Source organism: Oryzias latipes, chromosome 5, assembly GCF_002234675.1.
Source record: "Oryzias latipes chromosome 5, ASM223467v1".
Lineage (NCBI taxonomy): Eukaryota > Metazoa > Chordata > Actinopteri > Beloniformes > Adrianichthyidae > Oryzias > Oryzias latipes.
Genome location: NC_019863.2, coordinates 24,082,271 through 24,103,315, shown reverse-complemented (window position 1 = coordinate 24,103,315; position 21,045 = coordinate 24,082,271). Strand labels below are relative to the sequence as shown.

General features: G+C 40.6%; 1 protein-coding gene across 1 annotated transcript; it reads left to right on the top strand.

The window, feature by feature from the left end:
- Positions 1-2,599: 2,599 nt before the first annotated feature.
- On the top strand, positions 2,600-18,847 carry elk4 (ELK4, ETS transcription factor). Its single transcript, XM_004069197.4, has 6 exons — positions 2,600-2,815; positions 8,077-8,291; positions 8,671-9,393; positions 12,111-12,350; positions 17,681-17,800; positions 17,879-18,847. The coding sequence occupies exons 2-6, from the start codon at positions 8,085-8,087 to the stop codon at positions 17,975-17,977; spliced, it is 1,389 nt and encodes a 462-aa protein (XP_004069245.1). The 5' UTR covers positions 2,600-2,815; positions 8,077-8,084; the 3' UTR covers positions 17,978-18,847.
- The last annotated feature ends 2,198 nt before the right edge of the window (positions 18,848-21,045 follow it).

Here is a 21,045-nt window from a genome sequence, read left to right as displayed (position 1 = left end):
GATAGATAGATCGATCGATCGATAGATAGATGTAGAGATTTTATTTTTAGGCCATATCGCCCAGCCCTAATACACACACACACACACACATATATATATATATATATATATATATATATATATATATATATATATATATATATATATATATATATATATATACACACACACACACACACACACAATATTGCATTTTTAAAATATTTAAAATACATTTTTAATTTATAATAAAATGTATTATTTAAAATGTTTTTATTTAATGTTTTTTATTATATTTATTATAGTATTATTATAGATATTTGTTTCAGCTCCACCATCTTTTATGAAGACATTGTTGAAGTCGTGTTGTTTCATTGTAGTGGTCTAGCGCTCCCTGCTGGTTTACAAAAAAACTGACCCCAGCGGTCCCTTTTTAAACTTCCCTAGTTTGGAAGCATTTGTGCAGCATAATTAAAAATAAAACTAAATACCGGAAATGCTTTTTCATTTTCAAAATGAAGCTGCAATTTTTGACTCAAAATTAAAATTAAAAATCAATACTTCAAAATGCTTTTTCGTTTTCTACTTAAAAACCGCTTATTGTGTGTCATAATTAAAACAAAAATGCAAAGAGGGGATTACATTTGCGTTTTCACATCCACCCTGCGAATAGTGTCACATTATTTAATTCGACTTAGCATTTCCAGAGGGGAGACGGGGCGATGAGGTCAGTGTTATCTCCGTGTGTCCTGCTGCTAAAAGACACACACATGCTTGGAGCAGTGCAGCCAGGCTTGTAGCTTTGTGTTAGCGGCAGAGGAGAGGGCTTTGGGATGGTTGTGCTCTTCTGGTGATTCTACACAGCTTCTCGGGGCTTCGTAGCAGCATTTCCGCCTTCCGTGGTCCTCCTTCGGACGCACCGCGGTTCGTCGAAACCTCCTTCCGGACTAGCTTTGCCTTCGGACCAGCAGCCGCCTTCGCATAGCAGAGTGCTTAGCCCCACGATCCGAAGCACATTTAGGACATAGTCTCCTGCAGCTTCGCACTGATTTTTCAATGCCGCAATGAGCATCTTGAATGTAAATATGTGGAAATGACATCAACCTTTATTTTGTCTGGACACCACTGAGAACACAAATTCATAAGATGATTTAGAGTTTCTCAGATCTGCGTAGCAGCACTTCCGCCTTTGGCGATCCGGATGCCGGTCCGAAGACAAAGCTAGTCCTGGGGAAAGTTTCGACGAACCACGGTGCGTCCGAAGGAGGACCGCAAAAGGCGGAAATGCTTTTACGTAGTCCCGAGGCGCTGTGTGCAATCATCAGGAATGCACAACCTTCACAAAGCCGTCCTCTGCCGCTAACACAAATCTACAAGCCTGACACACGGAGATAGCACTGACGTCATCGCCCCGCCTCCCCTCCGGAAATACTAAGTCGAATGAAATAATGCAACACTATTCGCAGGGTGGATGTGAAAATGAAAATTCAATCCGCTCTTTGCATTTTCGTTTTATGAAAATTTTATGACACAGAATAACATTTTTAAGTATTGATTTTTTTATTTTAATTTTGAGTCATTTGATGCAGCTACATTTAGAAAATGAAAAAGCATTTCTGTTAACCCATTTTAATTGTCAAATTAGACATTTCTAAATGAATTTTGCTACACATTTACCAGAGAACTTTTTGAAAATGAAATGTCAAAGACCATTTTCTTTATCATTTTAATTGACAGAATAAGCAGTGTTGAAAAAGAAAAGGAAAAAGCATTTTGGCAGATTGCTTTTTCCTTTTACTTTTGAGTCAAAAAATTCAGCTTCATTTTAAAAAGGAAAAAGCATTTCTGGTTTTGACTTTTATTTTTAATTATGCAACACAAATGCTTTCATACCCTTGTGCAGTACAGATGGCTTTCGTTTTATTTTTATTTTTAAAAATGTATATGACGCAATATAAAGAATTGGTTACAAACTTGAAATAAAAAATAAAAATAAAAGATCACTACGTAGCCCAAATACTTTCATTTATCATTATGAATATTATTTTGAAGTCTGTTTTGTTTTTGTAGAATTTACTTTCGTTTTTATTTTTACAGCAAATTTATTGTTGTAGTATTTTTTAAAAAATAGTCCATGTTTTCGAAACGCATATAACAATGCAAAAGTGAAAGTAAAATTGAGTTTTGAAACAAATCCATTTAGCCATCTGAAGTAATATTATTGGAAAACATATTAGTTTCTTCACTTCACTTCACTACAATGGCCATATGCCAGAAATAGTTTAGATGTATTTTGTTTTTGTTTGGATTTTTTGTGTGTGTGGGGGGGGGGGGGGGGGACAATCAAAAATAAAAAACATCGATGGAGGAAATGATCTCAACGTGCATTGGTTGAGACGTTTAAGGACTCATAGAACGGTAGGATTTTTTGGTTTACATCAAGTGGACAACGCTTGAATCAATAAAAATGGTCAGTAGTGGAACTTGTTAAATAGTCAAATATACATATAAAATAATAAAGATGTCTTTAATAATATATTTATAATGTTCGAATCTCTTTTTTTTTGTTTAACCAAAGTAAAAACATCTGACTAGAATGGAGGGGCAGAGTCTTGAGATGAACAGATAGCAATGAAGGCAGCATCAGTTCCTGGTCAAAGGATACATCGTCTGTTGAAGCCAGTTTGATGCATTTTCTGTTTTGCTATTTCCTTGACGGCGCTTTTGTGAAAGTTATTCCCCGGGCCATGACACTTCACCACAGTTTCCGGAGATGATTTGGGAATATTTGGGCGCGGCTCGTCGACTCGGACACCCAGCGGGCCCCACCAGAAAGGTACATTTAGCGAAACCAGCTAGCTAACTTGGAGCTAGCGGCTAACACTACCAGTTAGCCCCCCCTCAAAAAACGTCAGTGTCTCGGTTTGTTTTTGTCTCCTCGAGTGCAATGAGCGGCGCCGCACGCGGCACCCTAACCCTGCCGTTCCGACACTCAAAAGCCGCCTCCACTCCAGCCGGGGCGGGAAACTTGTTCATCAACAAGTGGTCCTTCTTTTGGGCGCGTGCGAGCTCAAGCAGAAGCCTCACTTACAGAAAACGTCTGATGATGGCCTTTCTGAGCTCACACTTCTTTATTTTTTAACAATGTTACATAACGTTCCCCGGTAATCTCCCCCCCACCCCCCGGCGGCAGTTTTGACTTCGTCCCATTTTCCCACAGATCTCGCCGGTTTTAATATGACAGTCCGGGACAGATTGTACGAGTGTGTGTGTGTGTGTGTGTGGGTTGCGGTGTGTCCATCCCAGCATGCATGCATGAGTCAGAGCAGATTTATTCGCAGCTATAAGAGGCTTATACACACACACAGACACACACACACACACACACACACACACACACACACACACACACACACACACACACACACACACACACATGTGATGTTGACAGGCAGAGTAGAAGTCATCATATTGGTCCTCAAAAACCGGGCAGACCGTGACTGTGAAGGAAAGCGCACAGCCTCTTGAGCAATCTTGCTGATAATAACTTGTGTTATGGCTCATCCTGGCAGAGGGAGTCGCGTGGGCGTGAGTCCTACAGTGTTCATTAACCTGCTGCAGAGGAGAATAAAAGCTCAGAAGGAGCTGCTGGAATCCATCTGCTAGATTTCTCTTCTAAGTCCATTCTGATTTTTCTATAATAATGACAATTTTGCACATTTCTTGCTCTAAAATGATTCACATCATCAAGTAAAATGTGATGCAAATTTAATTTTAGGGAAGTTTTTTGTGTGTGTGTGAAATTTGATGTCTAAATCTGCCTGGGTGTATGCAAATTACTAGTTTCTATCTAAGCCTTGGATTGTTTGGTGAGAAAAACTCGATTTGATTTGAGGAATTTCGTTTAGTTCTTTAAAGATTTGTGGAATTGGGGGGGGGGGGGGGGGGGTTCAGCATAACCAACACTTTAAAGACCCACTCTGATGAAAATAGTGTTTTTATCATATTTTTGTTGGATTTTTCTGATGATGTAGGACAAATATAAAGATAAAATGGCACTTTTGTGTATTTTGTTATTCAAACCATTGTGAATCAGGAGCAGATGAAAAATGCAGTTTGGAAAAGATTGTATTTTGTCACCATTACAAGCTCGACAAATCGATCCATGCCTGTCTTTGCTTTCCTTGTTTGAGCTGGCTTCTGGCTCAAAACAGTACATCCTCTCCTGCCCGCAAACACAAAGCTACGAGTCCTGCTGCTCTGCTCAGAGACACGAGTCCTTCTCACGGAGCAGCCGGCCGGTCCTGTTCGCGCTCCAAAGCCTCCTCTGGAGCGCCACACCGTCTACACATGACGTAAAACACAGAGCAGTAGTGACCCACAATCGGAATAAATTGTTGATATGCACCATGATCGGATCAACAATCGGCATAACCCACCTATCGCCATCAGAAAGGAAATTTTGATCTTGTGTTTACATGACGCATTTTTATGCTGGTCGTTTATTCCGATTACTTTTGTCCATGTAACCGCAGCTTATGTCTTTTTTGGTTTTGGCTAAAAATGGCATAATCAAAACGGAAGGACTACTGGAAACACTTTGAAAATAGATTTAAAGATGATCAGTGTGGGGCTTTAAAATCACGTACCAGGATCTCAGTCCTTTCCTTTGCTGCAACCACAGCAAAAATCTTCATGTTGCTATTTTTTTCGGAGGCGGAGCTGCTGCTGTTGCATGATGTTTGCATCATTGTTTTTGTTGCAGAACCGAGATTCTGTTGAGCTTGCGATCATGAACAGATGGACGGCTTCCTGGTGGAGCAGAACTCATGGTTCCATCTATCACAACAGATCCTGAAGCAGCAAAGCATCCCCGCATTATCTCACGACCACTGCCGTTTTTGAGTGTTGCTTTTCTGAAATACTGTACACACTTAGTCCTTTCCACCGTCCACAAAGTCAGAATCTTTGTCCACTACTCTGTCAGCTGTGGCTTAAATAGAAACATGTGGACATTATGACGTTGAAGCTGCTGATTGAAGTTCTCCTAATAGCACTTTTAAAACACTGATTGCTGGGGAAATTTATTGCTGGATTATTAATCCCAATCCTGATCACAGATTTAAATTTTAAAGCCATTTTCAAAGTACACCACTGCGGGTAGTGTGCGCCCTTTCTACTCCTGAAGTTTACACGCATTTGCTTTCACAGGTGTGGTGACTGTGAAGTTAAAATCTGAAGCCTTCTTGCTTAGTACTTTAAGACTTTTTGGCGCTTGGCTTGTTATAAAATTAATTTAAAAATATAAGGTTTATCAGGTTTCTCCACTTCTTTGTTTTTCTCTGCTTCAAAATTCACAGACTGAGATTTGTGTGTCACTGTTTTCTGCTGATAAGTACGCTGAAAAGTTTTACGCTTACCTTTAAAGGTAAAAAGAATTAAAATAAATAACTGCTGCATTTTTAAATCATCTGAACATGTTAGTACAGAATTACAGCTGTTTAATCCTGCAGTAACACATGCATGGATTAGTCTCTCTAGCATCACTCTGAGGGCTCAGACTCTGCCCCCCCCCCCCTCCCCGCCAGCACTGTGTGGAGGAGATGAGTTTTACTCCAGAAGTCCAAACAGAGAGGTGTTGGGAACACAGGAGTTTACTCCACGATTAATCTTCAGTTCATGTGTGGTATTTTATTTTGAAAATCGCTGCTGTTCTTGTACCCCCTTGTCTTTCCATCAAAGGCTTCCTTGTGTGAGTTAACAGACACGTGCTGGTCAAAGTTACTGCATCCGGTGTAATTACTTTAACAGGTGAGTGAATGAAGAAGCTGCAGAAGATCCTTAACACAGAATTCAGAAACGGTTTAGCAAAATTAAAGTCCTAGGACAAAAAAGATGGGACTCAAGGCTTCATGTACAGTGGTTCCTCGTTGTAACGCGGTTCAACTTTTTTGGTCTTGTTGTTTTGCTGATTTTTTTCTCTGCATTTTTGAATGTTTTCTTTTTTCTTTTTAACAGGGCACTGTGTGTGCGTCCTGATTGGCTACAGACCTAATCAATCAATCAGAGGTTTGCACTTTGAGAGTTTAAACAAGAGAGAAAAGTGTGAAAATGTTGACATCTGTCTGAGAAAAGTGTATACAGTGGTGTAGTAAGGAAGAGTTTTACAGCTTTAAAACATCTATATGAATAGTAAAAAATTAAGTTTGACTGCTTCCTGGATTTTCTCTTTAGAATACAACTACCGCGATAACTGAGGGACCGCTGTACTTTTTTTTTATTTTTGCAGATAATTTAAAAAGATATATTTTTCATAGAAGACATTTTCTCTTGTACCATAATATGACAAAGATGGAGTGTTTCCACACTTTAAACATCTGGAGGAGAAGTTGAAGTTCGCTGATTCGCTGCATCCCTACCATCTTCTGATGGTTTTACCTCTCCTAAAGAATCTAAAGTTTTTTACTTCTGGAGGCTGAAACTGTTTTTATGTTTTCCATCCTTTCCTCTGTCGTTCAGACTGAAAAATGTTAATCTCAAGATTTACAGTAGAAAACTAGAATTAAGCAGAGTACAGTCGATGTCTGCACAAAGCTGAATCTAACAGGAGTTTAACCTTAGATCAGACAATGAAAAAAACAAATCTCAGGAAAAGAGAAGGTCATTCCTTTGTTTTGGCTCATATTTTTCATAGCTCACGTGTCAGAACTTGCCGTCCGGTCGCAGTCTTGGACTTCTGGGATTAATGAAATTGATGCATCCGAATTCCTTCAAGGCCTGGTCACTGCCGCCTTCGATTCGCATCACTGCTTCATCCTCAGCTTAGTTGACCTCATCTGTCAGCTGTGAAAGCTCACTTGAACCCTGGTCCTCCTGAGAAGCTGCTGCTTTTCGGTGTTCATGTAGACTAGGGCTGCCCACACTTTTAATGTATTTCTATACAAATATGTCTAAATGTGTTAAACACGTAAATTCTAAATTGATTTTGCTGCCTCAATCCAGGTGGCGCATTGGTTGGGTTCTTGCCTCACAGCAAGTAGGTCCCTCGTTCAAGTCCCGGCTGGGGGCCCTGAAATGAGGGACCTTTCTGTGTGGAGTTTGCATGTTCTCCCGTGCATGCGCGTTTTTTTTTCCAGGGACTTCGACTTCAAAAACATGCTTCAAAGGTTAATTGGTTACTGTAATCGTCCCTAGGGATGTATGGGTGTGTGATTTGTGGCTCTGTGACAGACTGGCGGCCTGTCCAGGATACAACTGGGCGGGATAGGCTCCAGCAGCCCCGGCAGATGAATGAATGAATTGAAAAAATTTGTAAATCGAATAGTTTCTGGAAAATATTGGTGAAACCCAGCCCTACAGATGTGTGCGCCGTATACGCGATATCAAAGTTAAACATTGGTGGTACGGTGGAGCGGTCGTGGAAAGCCACAAATTCCCGGATGCTTCTTGCAAAAATCACACACCATTGCATCTAAACTACGTTAAATGCACATAGACTGCATAATTCTCGACCAATCAAAAATTTCAAACCAAAACTTTTGATCCCCAACCGCTCCACATCATTGTTGAATTTGTTTCTGAAGTTTAGTTTTGGTTTAATTATCTTAATTTCAAAGCTGCACAAGAAGATTGATGAACTTAAAAACGCTCTACACCGCTCCCTAACCTCATATCTGCACAGCATAGAACAGGTCCATCCTAATGTCCCTTGAACCCCATGAAGATGGTGTGACCGTCAGCATACGCCACTCTTTCAATCAGAATAATTTTTTCTGATATGCGCAGAACTATCTACAACACGGGAAATGGCCGTATTAGATGAAGTAGCGAGTCCTGCTGCTCTGCTCAGAGACATGAGTCCTTCTCGCAGAGCAGCCGGCCGGTCCTGTTCGCGCTCCAAAACCTCCTCTGGAGCGCCACACCGTCTACGCATGACGTAAAAGACAGAGCAGTAGTGACCCACAATCGGAATAAATTGTTAATATGCACCACGATCGGATCAACAATCAGCATGACCCACCGATCTCAATCAGAAGGAAATTTGGATCTTGTGTTTACATACGTTCCTCACTAGTGTTTCCTTTTTTTATGTCTCAGTGAGCGACATGGACAACTCTGTCACCCTGTGGCAGTTTCTCCTGCAGCTCCTCCTGGACTCCAGCAACCAGCAGCTGATCCGATGGACCAACGAGGAGGGAGAGTTCAAGCTGCTGCAGGCGGAGGAGGTGGCCCGGCTGTGGGGAGCCCGCAAGAACAAGCCCAACATGAACTACGACAAACTCAGCCGGGCCCTCAGATACTACTACGACAAGGTAAGGTCCGCCTCTGTGCTCCTCCTCCTCTGAGGAGGAGGAGGGATCACATTACTGCTTTATGCATGAAAACATGAAAACAAATTTATGTGGATGTTGATTTTTAAAGGATGTAGCTTCACAGTAAAAGTCAGTTTGAATAGTTGGAAGTGAGCGTCTTCCACTCTGCACGAACGTGCTGAAGCAGTTCTGAACGGAGAGTAGAAGAAGAAAGCGAACGCTCTGTGTCGCCCACTCTGTGGTTTTCCGACCTGTGGGCGTTTAGGGCAGCACTGCAGAGTTTGTGTCTCTTAATTTGGCGGGGACAGGAAGCCACAGGGCCTTGCTGCATCTATTTTGGCCCCCTCTCTTCTTTCACGTTTCCTTTCCTTGTTTGCAGAACATCATCAAGAAGGTAAACGGTCAGAAGTTTGTCTACCGCTTCGTGTCCTATCCTGACATCCTGAAAGGAGAGCCGGCTCGGTCAGAGGACACGCCAACAGCCAAGAGGCCAGACGGCAGCCTGCAGGAGGCGGAGCTCGCCGACAGATCCAGGGTGGCGGCAGCAGCAGCAGCAGCTCTGGGCGCCAGCAGCAAGCAGTCCAACCGCAACGACTACATCCACTCGGGCCTGTACACCTCCTTCCACCTCAACTCCCTGCAGAACAGGCCCCAGCTCTTCAAGTCCATTAAAATGGAGAACCCGGCAGAGAAGATGGAGAAGAGGCTGCTTGCTGTCACCTCGCAGGGACAGGAGTGTCAGCCGCTGCAGCAACAGTCTCCACCTCTGTCGTCAGTCATCAAGTTTGGAAACAGCCCCCCGAAGCCGGCGCCGCTTCCTCCTCAGGTTGCCACAGAACCCGGCTTGATGCCCAACAGCTCAGATCCTTTGCAAGCGCCGCCTCCAAGGGACGAAGACGCCGCCACACACTCCTCCCTGCAGCACCAGCCCGTCTACTCCTTCGAAAGCAGCCGCCAGTCGGAACCGGCCTTCGGCTTGGCGGACATGAGCTCTGCCAGCGCGTCCCCGAACCTCGTGCAGGATTCCTCAGAGGAGCTGGTGATCCTGAGCGACATGGAGGTGAACTCCTCCCAGCCTGAAGATCCCACAGAACAGGACAAGGTACACGCCACGGAAACGTGGCTCCACCCCCTTCTTTTACGTCATCTGTCACATCTGTTTTTAAAGCGAAAAAAGATAAAGAATTCGCTCATCTGCAGATCGTTTAGTTCTGAAATTCAGCTCACAAGTCATTTAAAGTTTCTTTAAATAGCTGACACTGAAACGCACCACGTAGCCTTTAAAAAAAATCTGTAGAAAAAATTGGGAGAGATTAGATTAGAAAAGTTTACACTAATCTAAATTTTCATTAAAAAAAGCAAAAAATTTTCATCAAAATCAAATCTATGATATGAACTTTGCTTTAAAGCAGTTTCTCTTGTTTTGGGGGGGCAAAAATGATTTTCTAAAATATTGTACAAAATTATATTAATATTAGGGCTGGGCGATATAGAAATTTTTATATTATACAATATAGTTTTTTCTTTCATATCAGGCAATAACGATATATCACGATATAATCCAAATAACTATTTTTGTCATATTTGAAAACTGCTGCTCCTAGGAGAAACATGTTATCATCAGCCGGTTGTTTAGATTTAAATATTGATTTCCAATCATACTTTCAACAGAACACTGAAGGAACACAAGTAAAACAAAAGCTTCAAAAGAGAACATAAACAGATCGCTAAACTGTTTGATCTGCTCCATTTAAAAACAAAGCATTAAATCAAGTTTTACTCAAACATAACATTGACAAACATTTTTGTTGACATACTGTAAATAACCCTTGTGCTATCCTAGGCACTTTAACATTGGGAGTTGGGTCATCTAGACCCACTAGACAGTGAGCTAAACCTTTTTTCTTGAATGATTTGTGATCCTCACTGGTGTCCATGGATTACATGAAATCTTTCCACCTTTATCCACCTTTGTCATGGTAGGGAGAACACGTCAAGGTAAGGGTGGGGTCATCTGGACCCCATAGGATAGCACAAGGGATAAGCTAAGAACTAAAAGCAAATTCTCAGAATTTCTTCTCGTAGTAAAATACTTAACACTTTTTATTAATCGGTCTGTTGCTGCTGTAAGTGAAGCAGCTCCAGTTCTGACTTAAAAACCGCCGCATGTTCCGCTGTTTCATCAGCTTAAACTTAGTGCTCCACGCAGGTGAAGTGACCGCGGATGGGACGGATTTCTCACATGCGTTTGTTTATCTCGCGTGGAACCCATGGAATAAAGCTGAAAGTCTGCACTTCAATGTTATCTGAGTTGTTTTCTTAAAAATTCACTGTGGTAATGTACAGAAACTAAATTAGAGAGAATGTGTCTCTGTCCAAATATTTATGGTCCTGACTGTATGTTTGGCCTCCTCACCCACTGTCCGTACCATTAAAAAAAGAACAATTATGCATATCTCATATTATTTTTATGCAAATGGAACATTCATCCAAATCTACCAATTATATCTACCAATGTCTACCAATGAGGTCAAACAATACATGAACACAATATAGAATTCTGACAATAAGAAAGCGATGAAAACACTTGATCTGTGTGTCAGTGTTAATGTCTTTGTGTAACATGTAATCATAACCCCCTGGCATGTTCTTTTCCTGTATTGCACTGTATTGTATTGGATCGTTGTGAGTAATAAAGTTCTTGTTAAAAAAACAGAGAACTTCACTGAAGTAGCTTCAACAATCAAGTTATCTAGTAAATATAGTAAACTATCAACTACAAAAAAAATTCTTAACCATTAAGAAGTAAAAATAGAAAAAAGAAATTATTAACCATTTACTAGAGTTTTCTATTAACTACTAAAAATAGTTAACAACATGATCATACCTGATTTCTGATCAAATGATCAGATAACTCTAATATAAATCTAAGTGTATTTAAATGCTGTTCAATCTGGAAGCTGCACGTGTGAGTTAGAGGTGGAAGGATTTATTTTAACAAGGACTGTTGTTACCGAACTAACTGAACTAAAACCAATCCAGGACATCTTCAGCCGATACTTTAATCAGGGTGACTGAGAGATAAACAGCTGTGTACTGAACAGAGCAGCTGAAGTTTTCCAGATTCTTTCTATTTCTGGCATGATAATCAAGTGTAAATTAAATACATGAACAAGCAAATGAGTAAACAAGAATTAATGACAAATCAATTTACATTTTAGTTTCCTAAAGTTCAGCACAGTTGTTCTTCCACATCCAAATAATCCATTTTTGGAACATTCTACCAAACTGTTATGGCCGCATGTCTTTGCTAAATTCAAAGTCTTTCCACACATTAGACTGGAGTGATGGATTTGTGATCAGTTTTTGCTGACATCACATGTGAGTTGTCTGCTGTGATGCACTTGGTTATTTTTACATTACAGTAAAATAAACCTACCTTGTCTCAATCTAAATGGTATTTGATAATATCGATAAAATTGCTTTCTTTGATTTAAAATGATTTCTAAATCATTTCTGTCAATTCAATTCAATTCGATTAACAACTTGCCTCAGACAGATTAAATCAATTCAGTGATTGTTACAACTCCTAGTGTGAATCCAGATCTAATGGATTGTTTAAGTCTCAATGTTTTTATTGCCCAGCAGGACGTTAGAGATGCAGTTGCTGCTGCTGCAGCTGGAACAGCCTGTTTGGAGGCTTATCGCAGGCTATCTTTACCTGACATGCGATTCAGTTTAATGATCTGAAGACTTTAAAGTAATCCAGAGTGTTTCCCCGACCCCAAGAAAGTAAAGCAGCATTTTTGGTTTTGTCAGGTGGATGGCGGCGGCGCTCAGCCCGGAGACGAGATCAACTTGGTGGACGCGGAGACCAGCTCGTCGTCGGCGAGCAGCAGCACCGCAGCCAGCAATCAGAGCTCCGGGAAGACGCGCAAGCCTCCCAGAGTCCTGCAGATCAGCCCGCCTACTCTGCTGGTCACCGCCTCGGACTTCTCCCCCATGAACAACTGCAGCCCGTCGCTCCCCACCCCCTCTCTCACGCCCGCCATGCTGCAGGTGAGTTCTGCCTGTGAGCAGCAGCAGGAAGCTCCGCCCACACGAGTCAGGGACACATTAGAGTCAGGATGACAACAGAATAAAAACAAAGGTACAGTCAGATCGCAGCCGGACAGGTAAACCCCTCCCCCCCATAACGGGATGCGGTCTGACCAAGGCTTTAGCTGTGGCTTCAACAAACGAAGAGTTAGTGAAAAAACAGCTTTTCTAAATATCTGACGATCATTTTTAGGAAAGCTGTCATCACCCTCCATGTTTTCTGCTTGTCCTGCTCGATTTCTGGATCAAATGATTCCAGCCTCAGATTCACTGAACTCACTGGGTTCAGGTGATCAGCAGCTGGTCAGACATCTGGAAATCAAGCAGATCAGCTCTACTTTAATGCACAGATCTGAAACATGCAATCAGTATTAATGCTTTCTAAAGATTTATAAATGTTAAAAATATTGATTCTGTTTTTCACATTTCCGTTTAAAAGCCACATTTGCTTGATCAAAGTATAGAAATAAAAACAATAAATGGTTATATAAATAGCGATTCAACTGTTACAACTTTAAGAAAACCACTTATTCTCATATTTTAGAAACTGATCTCATAAGTCAACCGATTTTTCAACCAATCTGAATAAAAAACAACCTTTTTAGATTTAAATCCAGCTTCAAAGACATCTATGCTTTGACATATACACAGCTCAGATCTTGGAAGTTTAGAGCAACCAACTTATCCATAAAAGTAAAACACAAATCAGCTTATTAATAATCTTAAAAAAATAGATGCCTTTGAATTGAAAAGAAAAGTGGGCCTAAAGCTGCACCCTGAGGTACACCACATGGAACTTTGATGTCTATGATTCGTACGTTTTTATGATTTGAGCTCACCTTTTATGGAAGCGATTCTGTAGCATTAATAAAAAGCAAAGTCAAAAACAGAAATGCTTTTTCATTTTCAAAATGAAGCTGCATTTTTTGACTCAAAAATAAAATGAAAAAGCAATCCACCAAAATGCTTTTTCTTTTCCTTCCTCAACACAGCTTATTCAGTCACTTAATTAAAATTAAAATGAAAATGGTATTTGACATTTCATTTTCAAGACGTTCTCTGGTAAATGTGTAGCATAATTGATTTAGAAATGTTTAATTTGATGTTTAAAATAGATTAATAGAAATGCTTTTTAATTTTCAAAATGAAGCTGCATTTTTTGACTCAAAATTTTAAAGAAAAAGCAATATACCAAAGTGCTTTATCATTTTATACTTCAACCCAGCTTTTTCTGTCACTTAATTAAAATGATAAAGAAAATGGTATTTGACATTTCATTTAAAAAAAGGTCCACGGTAAATGTGTAGCAAAATTCATTTTAGAAATGTCTAATTTGACAATTAAAATGGATTAACAGAAATGCTTTTTAATTTTCAAAATGTAGCTGCATCAAATGACTCAAAATTCAAATGAAAAAGCAATATTTCAAAATGCTTTTTCATTTTATACTTAAAACCGCTTATTCTGTGTCATAATTAAAACGAAAATGCAAAGAGGGGATTGCATTTGCATTTTAACATCCACCCTGGGAAACTTGTAGCAATATTCATTTCTTAAATGCATTAGCAGAGGGGAGGCGGGGCGATGACGTCACTGCTTTCTCCGTGTGTACGGCCGCTGAGGGACGCACACACACACACACACACGCACCAGGAGCAGACTGTGTTAGCGACAGAAAAGACGGCTTTGAGTTGGTTGTGAACTTCTGATGAGTTTCCACAGCTTCTCAGGACTACATAACAGCATGTCCTTCTTCTGCGGTCCTCCTCCTGACGCACCGCAGACACGCTTTTGTTCTTTGGACCGCCAGCTGCCTTCGCATAGCGGAGCGCGAAGCTCCCGATGATCGCTGAAGGCGGAAATGCTGCTGCGATCTGAGAAACCATCATATGAATTTGTGTTTCCAGTGGTGTCCAGAACAAAATAAAGACTGATGTAATTCCCACATATTTACACATTTATTTGCAGCTTCGCGGTGAATTTGCTGTTTGATGACAGCTGGAGCTCCATCAACAGATAGCAGATTTCTCCATGCTAAACGTTGCTGGTTGGACCAAAAACACTCACTCAGCGCGAAGCTGCAGGAGACTATCTTCATAATGTGCTTTTATTACTGTCATGATTATTATTAAGGGCCTGCTCTGCTCGATCATATGTTTTTAAATCCGTGCGGTCAGACGACGCTGAAGAAGTTGGGTTGCGATTCACAGCTTCTGATTCGCGAGGGAGATAAAGGAACATTCTGCTGCATTTCTCGCATTAAGATACAGGAATCCAGGTTTGAGCAGTCCAGGTCCAGCGGTTTGTGAACAGGACCCGGTTTTAGGTGATCTCAATGCGAACACAGACACACCAGGTCTCTCAGCGACAGCAGCCGTACACACGGAGAAAGCAGTGACGTCATCGCCCCGCCTCCCCTCTGCTATTGCATTTAAGAAATGAATATTGCTACAAGTTTCCCAGGGTGGGTGTTAAAATGCAAATGCAATCCCCTCTTTGCATTTTCGTTTTAATTATGACACAGAATAAGCGGTTTTAAGTATAAAATGAAAAAGCATTTTGAAATATTGCTTTTTCATTTGAATTTTGAGTCATTTAATGCAGCTTCATTTTGAAAATTAAAAAGCATTTCTCTTAATCCATTTTAATTGTCAAATTAGACATTTCTAAATGAATTTTGCTACACATTTACCGTAGACCTTTTTTAAAATGAAATGTCAAATACCATTTTCTTTATCATTTTAATTAAGTGACAGAATAAGCTGTATTGAGGAAGGAAATGAAAAAGCATTTTGAAGGATTGCCTTTTCTTTTTAATTTTGAGTCATTTAATGCAGCTTCATTTTGAAAATTAAAAAGCATTTCTATTAGTCCATTTTAAATGTCAAATTAGACATTTCTAAATGAATTATGCTACACATTTACCAGAGAACGTCTTGAAAATGAAATGTCAAATACCATTTTCATTTTAATTTTAATTAAGTGACAGAATAAGCTGTGTTGAGGAAGGAAATGAAAAAGCATTTTGGTGGATTACTTTTTCATTTTATTTTGAGCCAAAAAATGCAGCTTCATTTTGAAAATGAAAAAGCATTTCTGGTTTTTACTTTGCTTTTTATTAATGCTACAGAATTGCTTCCATAACTTTTACAGGTTAAAACAGAAGTGACTACAGTAAAGTATTGTGATGTGGCCAGCAGGGGGCAGCAGTGCTTCATGGCACACAGCCCCTCCTCCGCTTTTGGGAAGTTTGATTCCTCCAGCAGATGTTGTTAGCAGGTCACATGGCGTCATTCTTCACTGCACAATCAGGCGCTGTTGTTCTTCAGGTCAGGAGATCATCACATCGCAAACGTCACCGTGGCGTCAACAACATCGTCGCTTTGGCCTCATCTCTTTAAATTTAGTTTAACTGGCAATGTTCCTAACATGTCAGCAGAGGGCGCTCCTTTTGTGACTGTTAGTCACTGCTTTAGTACATTTAGGAAATTCTGCAAACACAGGGTCACAAATACATACACATCAGATCAAACCAGTTATTTAGTTTTATTGTTTTTATTTATGTTTAAAATATGCTTTAAATAAATAATACAGGAAAATACTTAAATACCTGGAACCTGAGATGCTTTTATTTGGTAAACATGAACAAGAAAGAATGTTTTTTGGGGTTTATTATCAGTTCTTTTATTTGTTTATATAAAATATATCTTTTTATGAATCTAAAGATGTATCCAGAATGAAATCCTTGCTTTCGGGTCACAGAATGAAGGACCTGGGGCCTGTTTCATAAAGGAGGTTCAACCAACTCTGAGGTTAAACTTGAACTCTGAGTTGGTCAATCGAGAGATTAACAACTCTGAGTTTTCTGTTTCAGTAAAGCTGATCGGAGTTAGGTCAATCAACTCTGAGTGGACTGATTCGGAGTTAAGCGTGCGCACCGCGACTATAAGAAGCCATTATCAATGGAGCGCAGATATTACGAGTCACCATGGCAACCGTGAAAAAAAGAGGTCTGCATATTTTGCGCCAGCTGAACTTGACGTGCTGCTGCAGAGTTACAGTGAATTTGAGCACATATTCCAGAAGAAAAGCAACATCTGCAAAACAGAGACAGTTAGCGTGGGAAAACATAGCTGCTCAAGTTAATGCGTAAGTTTGCATTTAAATCATTGTTATAAAATATTGGCTGTAATAACTTTTCAAATAGCGTAAGGTGTGAAATAAAAAAATGGCGATATTTAGGTGTACTTTTGAAGTGTTATTCCTGGTGTGATTGCATGAAATGCTGCATAGTGTACAGAACCAATCTGGGGGAAAATGCATTTAACGTCGGTAATGTTTAGAGGACTTTTTTGTTAACCTTCCCCTCTTGCAAACGTTGGTCAGTTTAATATTAATACATGCAATTGTGTTTTTAAAAGTGAACCTTTGTCTACCCTTGTATTGATCAAGTGGTATAGGTTTATATGGGATTAAGAAAGTAAGCAGTGCTAGCAAATTGTGTTTCCTAAAAGTAATTGTTACATTAATCTAATTCAATGTCCCTGATTTCATTTTCATGTAGATGCAATCCTGCAGGAATTAAAAGAACATGGCAGCAGCTAAAAATGAAGTATAAAAACATAATTCAATCAGGTCAAATTTGAGCATGTCATGGATGTAGGCTTTGTTGACAATATTTGATATATGAAACATCTACATAGCAATACCTAATGTTGTTTTCATTGTATATATGTAATTGACTGCAACGAAAAACGGTAACGCTCAAACAAAAACGTATGGGGAAATGACAAAAAAATCGAGTCTAGGTCTCAAAATCCTCGCACGACGTAAATGTAATTCTCTACGAATTAATGCAGCCTCCTCGTCTATTGGGTCCTCCAAAAAAGGACAAGCCATTCTTGTCACTTAGACCGTCTCTGTGTGACGGAAATGTGGGCAATGAAGGTTAAAGCGAAAAATACCGCTTCGTCTTTAAAAAGGGGAGGGGACCGGCAGAAACCTTGAGTTTAGAGGATAAAACTTGCTCCCGACCAGGTTAGGTTCACAGCGTAAGTAACCATGGACACTGACTCCGAGTTTAAGTTACCTCTCTTTCAGAAACGGGTTTGACTTACTCTGCTTTCTCTGGTTTAACAAACCTCCCATTCTGAAACGGAAAACCCAGGGTTTCCCTGATTTCAGGGTTAACGCACTCAGAGTTTACACTTAACCTCCTTTCAGAAACAGGCCCCTGTACTTTTCCTCAAGGATCATTTTTTAAAGTGTTGTTTATTTTTTCTTCCCATCAGACTCCAACCATCCTGCTGACTCCCAGCCCTCTGCTGTCCAACATCCACTTCTGGAGCACACTTAGTCCGGTCGCCCCTCTCAGTCCGGCCACGCGGCGTCAGGGAGGCCACCTATTCCAGGTGAGAGGAACAGCCTCCCTGCGCTCTCCTCTGGGATGATGAGCGTTTTAATAACCTCCCTCCTGTGCTCTGTTGCAGTTCCCCTCCGTCCTCAACACCCAGTTCCAGATCCCGATCCACAGTCTGGATGGAACCAACACGCCCGGTCCCATTTCTCCAGACGTTCAGAAAACATAGAAGTCCCACCTCCCCTGAAATGCAAAACAAGCCGCCATCGCCCCCCTCACCGCCTTACCTGGTGCCCCCACATCCTGGACATTGTTGTGGGACCCTGTTCTCCATCATTCCCTCATCCGTGTGGTGCTTTGACTTGCACACTACACCCACGAGAGCGCCCCGACAGGGCGTGAGAAAACAGGCGAGGGTTAGGCGCCTAAACCCTCAGGATGTATCTCTGTGTCACGTCTGCACGCCCAGGTAACAACCATCCTTACAGACTAGCAGAGCCAGAAAGGGTTTCCATGACAACAGTGTGTGGACTGGATCAGAGCAGCCACATATGCCGTGATGGATCGAGGAGATCGCTCTCAACCCGGGTCTTTGTGTGTGTGTTTTTTATTTTTTCCTAAGCTGCTCTCCCCTCTACTGACTGATATTCTGTTGTAACTCAGCTTTGTTTAGAGGAAAGCTTTAACCTCCCAACATGCGGCTCTTTCTCAACCCAAACTTATCCAGACCTGCCTGAGCTGCTGTCTAATCCCACCTGAATCCGAGTGATGCCTCCACGTTTTAGCTGCAGGAGAAATATAAGCAGCGTAGAAAAGTCCTAAAAGCCACTGTGGCCTGTCCCGCCCTCAACCTCCATACTGTAAGCTGTCATGAAGAAAGAAAAGCCATAAACCCTCGCTGTGCGCCGATAATGCAAGCAACCCCACCAAACCAAACCTCTGCCTGTTTTTTTAAGAGGAAACCCAAAGACCAGGGGCCAGAAAGACTCAGGCACCAAAGTGACAGCTGTGTTCAGTGCAGACTTTCCCTTCAGTGGGAATTTATCTGTTAAAGATAACGGTTTTCACAGAGCCCTGGACATGACAGTCTAAAAAGTATTGTTGGAAAAGTATAATCTATCGCTTTGAGATTACTTTTCCTTGTTGCATGTTCAATAAAGTCGAGAAGGAGAAACCACGGAACTCGGCCGGATTAAAGATTAACACATTTATTTCCCTAACAATATTTCTAAAACAGAGTAAAACAAAATAAAACAGATATCCGGTTTCCCAAAGTTTCAGAGCTAGCACAGCGCCAAATTACAAACGTCTTAACGTGTCAGCCTGTTGGGAACAAAGGGAAGTTCCTCCGTCCAGCTGTTTTAACATCTCGGTTTCAGCCGCCTCCTTCGTAGCACAGCATGGTGTCCAGACTCCTCCTCTGGACGCTCGGATTGGCTGGCAGGGAGCCTGCCTACCTCGTCCGTCCATATTAGGAGTTACAGCATTTGGTCCTGGCTTCCTGCTTCAAACGTCCAGGGGGGTTATTTCAAAGACGGACCACTGTCCGACCACCAACGGTGTCCCCATGGGGGTCCAGCACAGCCGCCCGGATCCCTCTCCGCAGGCAGTCAGTCTCAACCCTTTGTCCTTGTCATGCGAGTTGACACCTCCAGGGTTTCCCACGATTTAAATTGAATCCTAGAGACAATTTAATTCTGGTCCATGTCAGATCTACAGTTAAGGCTTCCAGATGGTCTTAGAAGATCAAAGACTGTTTTCTCCTGGAGAGGGATTAGTCTGCAGCTGTAGCATCAAAACCTCTTTACATATGCAATTATCAGGAAGTCCCTTTTAATTGAAATGACTGAAACCCACACACAGTAAACCTGAAAGAAAACCTTCAAAGAAATAAAGATAAGATAAAAACCTAGGAGAAATAAGAACCACAAAAAATAAATTCCTTCAGTATATAAAAATATTTTACATTATTATTTTTATTTATTATTATGATAATTTTAATAATTATAAACATTTGTGGCTATTGTTCACACAAAACAGCATTTTTTTGGCCACAATGTAACATTTTATGGCCTTGAATTTAGTAATTTATGCATACAAATGACCACAAATTAATATTTTGTGCGAACAAATGAGAATTTTTATGGGCACAAAATGAGTATTTTAGTATATGTTCTTTCTACAATTTTGTTACAACAAAATTTAAAAAATGCTTACACCAATTAATTTGTGGAGGGGAATAATTGTTTTTTTAGACTAAACAAACATTACAGAATTAAATTAAGTAAATGTTAGCATTAGCAACATCAGCTAGCATTAGCAGCTAGGCGCCTGCTGCTACAAATTTTAGGGGAATTTTCGTCCAATACAATGTGAACACGTCTAAAAGTCCGTGTGTTAAAACAGCTTTCTGTAAAATTTAATTAAAAGAAAAAAAAAACTACAACAAACAGAATCACTAACAATGTTAAAGCTTTAGCATGCTAACCTTTTTTCTAATTCGTTATAAGGACTTTAGGAAGTCATATCGCCACCTAATGTGTGGGAGAGGTATTGCAGAGCTGTCCATCTTGAGAGGTGAAAGAAGAAAAATCCTAATGCAAAAACTCACTTTTGCTATGTTGTATGCAGCATCAGTGCCGGCGGGTTTTCTCCCTGTTTGGACCTCTATATGCCTTGTTTTTCTCCTCCAACCAGCCCTGCAAGGTTTTCCCCTACTTTATGTCTGACGTTAAAGCCATAAATCTTTAGACGTCCCTCTTACCAAAGTGTCAGTTGAAACCCAGAGATGCAACTTCAACCCCCCCCCCCCCCCCCCCCCCTCCACACACACACACACACAGATTAAACTGTGCCTTACCACTTACTGCAGCCAAGCCCTCGTTTGTCCAAAAACGATGCATTACTGCACACAGACAGCAGCAACCATGTCTCTAAAGCTCCTCAAACTTATATATATATATAATTAAATAGAAATCCTGTCAGCTATTTTATGTAACATTATTTTCCTGTAACCATAGAACTTTAAGATTTATTTTTGTAATAGTTATGTCTGCTATTTTTGAGGTACTCCGATTCAATGTTCTCTTTGTGCATGTTCTTTTTTTCTTTCCTTTTGTAGATGTTTTTCGGCGCAGTGACGCCTCAGGTGATGTTTGCTGTTTGAGGAATCTAAAGCCTTACCGGGAGAAATCTATGTTTTATATGTCAAGTGTTTTGATATGGTGTTGATATTGTTGGAAAAAAAGAAAATGCAGCTGTTGTGCACTTAAAATCTGTTTTCTAAGACTCAGATTT